Genomic DNA, 6,000 nt, shown 5'->3' with positions numbered 1-6,000 from the left:
GAGTAGATAATGACTGAATTTTCATTTTTGGGTGAACTATTCCTTTAAGGCCGGAAGAGGTGGAGTGGAGGCATGGCCCTGCTCCTGAACCTCAGCTAGTTAACTCCAAATAAGTCCTGTAGAGAGGGAAGCATAGTTCCAACAGTACGCTCAGCCAATCGCACCACCCTGTGCAGAGCTCTACGGTCCTGAGAGGAGCTGTTACCATAGCAGGCAGTATTGTTACCTGTCAGGATGCTTTCTACAGCACCAGAGTAGAAGGTCTTTAGGATCCTCAGAGAGACTCTGAATTTCCTCAGTTGTCTGCGGTGGTACAGACACTGCCTCGCCTTCCTCACCAGGGTGTCTGTATGCATTGTCCATTTCAAATCCTCTGTGATGTGAAACCCCAGATACCTAAAGCTGCTCACCCTCTCCACAAGTGTCCCATTAATAGTCAGCGGTGTATAGCTCCTCTGCTGTTTCCTCCCAAAGTCCACAATCAGCTCTTTGGTTTTGCTAACGTTCAGGAAGAGGTAGTTGGGCTGACACCACAGTGACTGGTCTGCCACCTCTTCCAGGTAGGCCTTCTCATCATTACTAGTGATCAGGCCCACCATCACTGTGTAGTCAGCAAACTTGATTGCATTTCATGACCACTGAGGTGAGTGCTACCGGTAATCGTTAAGGCAGGTTGGTGAAGCATTGGGTACAAGGACAATGGTGGACCTCTTGAGGCATGTGGGGACCACTGGCTGGGCTAGGGAGAGGTTGAATATTGTGGTGAACACTGGAACCGCTGCTTAGTAAACTTTTTAGCCTTGCAGTTACAGCCCCCTGCCAGTAGGGGGTGCTGCAGCCCCCTCAGCACCCCTACTTCCAGCATCCCTGCACAAGGCTATCTCAGATAAGCTATCTACCGGTAACTACTTTGTGCCCGAGTTAGCTAGTTAGTTACCTTCTCATCCACAACCATTCACTAGCACCCATGGCTGCTTCTGACATAGTCTTAACTGCCTGTTTTAAACTCTGCCCACGGATGCCTAATTCACCAAGAAGTGCTAATGTTGATCTGCCTACAGATCCTCTGCAACCCACCTCAACAGGCTTCAATCGTACATTCCAACCTCGCTGCTGCCCCTCAGCTGCCAGATCAGAATACTTGAGCATCTTCCTTTCATAAGCTTCATCTACTGCATCTTCCCATGGCACTGTGAGCTCCACAAAATACACAATCCGTTCTGACTCTGACCATAACACCAAGTGTGGTCTTAAATTTGAGCTGACTATCTCTCTGGGGATCACAAGCTGTTTCTCTAAATCCACTGCCATTTGCCAATCTCGCCTTGCCCCTAGCCCCGCCCCTAGCTGCCCTACAACCTGCCTGCCTAAAATGGCTTGCATCCTGGTCTTTTCTCCCTCTCTGACAAACTTAATCTTAGTACCCTCTTTCCTATCAGGCAATACATTTATTTCTAATCGCTTACCCTCAATTGCTGCTGCTAGGCACCTAAGAACTAGATTATGACTCCAGGTGTATCTTCCCTGAGACAAACTTGTTTTACAATCTGATAGTATGCCTAAGTGTAGCTATGACTTAACGCAGTGGGCAGGCAGGATCCTCACCTACCCATTGGCTAAGATTCTGGGGAGTGGGTAACACATCATCTATGATGAATTTTATGCTGTTTGCCTCCATCCCCCATAGCTCTCTACAGCTGAGTTTCTTCTTCTCTACACTCTCCCACTTCATCCACTGGTCCTGCTTTGCCTGAGACACTGCCTTGGTACACCTTGCTGACTGCTCCTGTTGATGTATTTGATCTACAACCATCTTTCTCCTCTCTGATGAAGTTGCCTTACTCCATAACGGTTGCCTTATTCCCAGGCCTAAGCCCCCTCACCCTTGCTGCACCTGCCCTACAATATCCCTATGTCTTAGAGCTGACCGCGCCTGTTGCACTGCCTCTCTTGGGTTCCATTTCTGCCCTGCTAACACGGGAGGTGCTGCTCTCCTGACTATTGGATCCTTAGACTCTGTTAGTGTCAACTCCAATGTTACCTTTGCACATTTAAACTCCTCTGCTAGGCTGGATATAGGTAGTTCCAGAATTCCTTTCCCATACAAACCTACACTACTAAGACAGCGTGGAACTCCAAGCCATTTCCTGACGTATGAACTGACCAGTCTCTCCAACTTCTCTACCCTTGACAGTGGTATCTCATATACTGTCAGGGGCCACATTAGCCGAGGCAATAGGCCAAACTGCAATCACTACAACTTCAGCTTGCCTGGTAACCTTGATCTCTCTATGTCCTGAATACCTCCAACTAGCTGCTGTCGCATCTCGTGAACCTGCTCCCTATCAGATTTGTATCATACCACCTTCCTAGGCTTTTGATAGGTTTCTCTAGAACTGTTGGTATTGCTTCCTCATCTATGTAAAACCGTTTGCCTGCTAGCTTCCCCTTAACAATGGATATGCTCGTTGACTTATTCGGTTTAACTTTTATCCTAGCCCAATTCAGGTTATCATTCAATTTATTCAGCAACCTTTTTGTACAGAAAATTATCTTTGGCATGGGCTCATAAAAAACACAACATACAAATAAATAAATGAATAATGGTGCTTGTAGTCCTTCATGGTGCTTATGACATTGAGTGGGAGAAGGAGGGGAAACCATACAGAATAAAATATTATATAGCAAAGAAAGCAACGAAACAAGACTGGAGTTATCCTTTCTTCCACACTGTAGTCAAGTTTGGTTAGCCAGAGCCAAAATGTTCAGAAGACGAGATTGAAAGTTTATCCGTGTTTATCTGAAACTGGGACAAAAAGCAGTTTGTTTCGTAATGTTGTGTAATGGACATTGCACTTGATCTGAATCACACAATTCACAGCTTACATGAAAACCAGGTGCTTGCCTAAAAAAACATTTGACGGTGCTTGGTGACTGTGGGAGAATGGAAACAACACAGAAGAAAATGCATATCCAGAGATCTATTTGAGAGCAAAAATAGCCTTTCTGACCAACAGCTGAATAGGAAACTGAAAACACACAGTTTTGATTTCTACAAATCACATACAGAGTATACAACGAAAGAACAGCAGCGTGGTTTCTTTTTACTTTGTCCATTCGTTAACTTCTCCTCTCTCTACAGTATGTTGGCCTTACAGGAGTCAGGCTGCAATATCTGAAGTGTAACAATCAGTTTAATAGTTTTTCTAAACCAGGGGTAGAAAAAGGTGTAGATCACAGGATTTAGACAGGAGTTACAATGCAAAAGCCAGATGACAAAGGCCGCAGCCGAAGCGTTGGTCACCGTGTCCTGGCCTGTGAAGGAGGGAATGTAATACGGAAAGAGACATATTAGAAACACAGCTACGACAATGCCGAGAGTCCTCGCCGCTTTCCTCTCCGATTTCTTAGCGGTTACAGTCTCTGAACCCCGGAGCGCGACCCGCATGGCCCGAGCCTGAGAGACCACCACCACAAACACTCTCACATACAGAATTACAATGACAGTAACGGGGCCAATAAATGTCACGGCCAGGTCGACGGCTCCTGCGATGTGGTCAAGGACGACCACGCACTCTCCGTGGCAGGAGCTGTACCTGTCCGGCCACCTCAGCTGGTCCTTCAGGAGGAGACAGTTGTAAAAAACAGAGCAGAGCCAGCACAGGCAAACGTACATTTGGACTCTGGCGCGGGTGAGTCTGGCCGAGTAACGCAGCGGGTCGCAGATCGCCACGTAGCGGTCGACCGATATGAGCAGCATGTTTCCCACCGAGGCGGAGGTGATGGCGAAGACGGCGGCATAGTACAGAACACACATGAGGTCGCCCAGGAACCAGCAGCCGCCCGTGAGTATGATTTCAGCCGGCATCAGGAGGCCCATGAGGAAGTCGGAGACGGCGAGGGAGAGGAGGAGGAGGTTGGTCGGGGTGTGGAGCTGCCTGGGGAGAAACAGGAGCAGAACATTCACTCATATTTGTAGTATCAGTAGTAGGTTTTATCACCAGATGTAACAGATATCAAGCATTTACAAGAATACAAAAGCATTATTTAGCAACTTGGTTCCAAGATGTGACAGTAACCCCCAAAAAACAAGCTCAATAGACCACAGACCCCCATTTTAGAGGATTTTGTCCTAAGGAATCCCGTCTGAGAAAATATTTGGTAGGTGGGGAGATAACAAAAGTGGGTGCAGTCAAACTGTGATCAAACCAGGATCACTATAAACTACAAAACAGTCCCCCAACTGATTTTTTATTCAACACACAAAATTCAGAGAACATACAACTTGGAGGAGATGCATATACAATTACACTTGTTTTAACTTATATTCTTTTCATGTCTGTTATGAACATTGTTATGAAATAATTCTTCTTCATTGGTAATAACAATTTTCATAATACATAAACATGAGCAGCACATATCAAATACTGCACCACTCATACCACCAATGAATTAACAATACAACAACTGTAGTATTAACCAAACATACTTTGTGTCTTATTCCCCTAATGTTTTTAACTTATACTGTATATTCCCTTGTTGTTCTAACTTCAGGGGAATGTCATAAAAGTGAAATTAATCTATCTCTGCTTCTTGCGACCCTCTCAAGGACCTCTGGTGGTCCCAGTTTGGGAACCGCTGTTTTAGTCCAGGAGCCATTTCTTTCAGCAAGTCTGACAGTTTGATGAAGAATTGCATGTGAAGAAATCTTTGGCCACCTGTAGTGGGAGATGGAGATGATGACCAGCAGGTTGAGAGCCACAGTGAGCAGAGAGACAGAGGACATCAGGATGTAGAGGAGCGTGGCCTCGAAGCGAAGACGCACCGGCTTCCTGCAGGAGGAGTTGAGGAGCTGTGGAAAGCAGAGTTCACCTCCTTCCAGGGTCTCCATCAGCAGAGAGAGAGGAGGAGAGGAGAAGCTGCTGACGTCTGGCAGCTGTCTGACCAAAGCTCTGTATCATACAACTTATTTATTTCTCTCTTCCCTCCCCCTCTTGCTCTCTCTCTCTGCCTCTCTTCATCTCTTTTTCTCTCTACAGCAGACACCGATGTCCCTCGTTCCCTCGTTCCCTTGCCTCGCTTTTTGCATCATCCTCTTCATCTCCATCTTCATCATTCTCTCTCTTCTTCTCTCTCTTCTTCCTCACCTCTTCCTCCCTTGTGTCCTCAGCATTTTATGGTTATTTTCCATTATTTGTGACCTGTCTGAAGACAGGTCTCCGGCAACTTCAGTTGTTTTGGAGAATGCTGCAATATACTTCTTCCAGGGATCTCCAGGACTGTTGTATGGACTAACAAACGATTTTCTACTGGCATAGGGTGACCACATTTTCAAACCCCCAAACCGGGACCCTTAAGTGTAGGCCTACCGCACGTTCATGCACGCGCACATGTATGCGCTTATGCACGCACCATAGGCGTTTTCATCAGGATGGGGGACAATTATTTCAGCGCTTAGCACACCTAGTGACTGCACCTTTCAACACCATGGACAGCGCCTCAGCAAACGAAAAATGATGTTTTGTCTCCAAAAATCCAAAAAAACATAGTTTATTTGAAAACTGTATAATAACACTAGTAAACACAAAACACCGCTAAGCCACCGCTTATGTTTGGCCATCTTAATATGATCTTTTATGTCGGCATTTCCACCGTGCGCGACCGAAAATGTACTCTTGCAGTGTATGCAGAACGCAGCATTTTCGTTGCCGGCTACTTCACGAAGAAAAGAGTAACTTAATCCTTCTGGAGGTCTTTAGAAAAGAGCAACTTTCTCTTTGGCATGACAGCTAACCGTTAGCGTACTGACAGATTCTGTCAGACAGAGCCACCAGCGTCATAGGCTAGCAACAGCCTTGACAATGACACATTGATTGATTAACACACATACAGACAAATCAGTGTTGAATTCAGACGCGTGGTGCATTGTTTATGTTTTTTGATTGGGTTAGGTAATAATGAGCGGGACAGAACATGATAAACGTCTATGTAAGGGCTGAA

General features: G+C 45.9%; 1 protein-coding gene across 1 annotated transcript; it reads right to left on the bottom strand.

The window, feature by feature from the left end:
* Positions 1-3,136: 3,136 nt before the first annotated feature.
* LOC144538176 (trace amine-associated receptor 13c-like) lies at positions 3,137-4,891 on the bottom strand. The gene is made up of 2 exons (XM_078282298.1): positions 4,719-4,891; positions 3,137-3,938 (listed from the first exon to the last, which is right to left on the bottom strand). The coding sequence occupies exons 1-2, from the start codon at positions 4,889-4,891 to the stop codon at positions 3,137-3,139; spliced, it is 975 nt and encodes a 324-aa protein (XP_078138424.1).
* Positions 4,892-6,000: the final 1,109 nt, after the last annotated feature.

Source organism: Centroberyx gerrardi, unplaced genomic scaffold (assembly GCF_048128805.1).
Source record: "Centroberyx gerrardi isolate f3 unplaced genomic scaffold, fCenGer3.hap1.cur.20231027 Scaffold_61, whole genome shotgun sequence".
NCBI classification, from domain to species: Eukaryota; Metazoa; Chordata; class Actinopteri; order Beryciformes; family Berycidae; genus Centroberyx; species Centroberyx gerrardi.
Note: the sequence above shows the minus strand (reverse complement) of the source record. Positions and strands in the feature narration are given on the sequence as shown.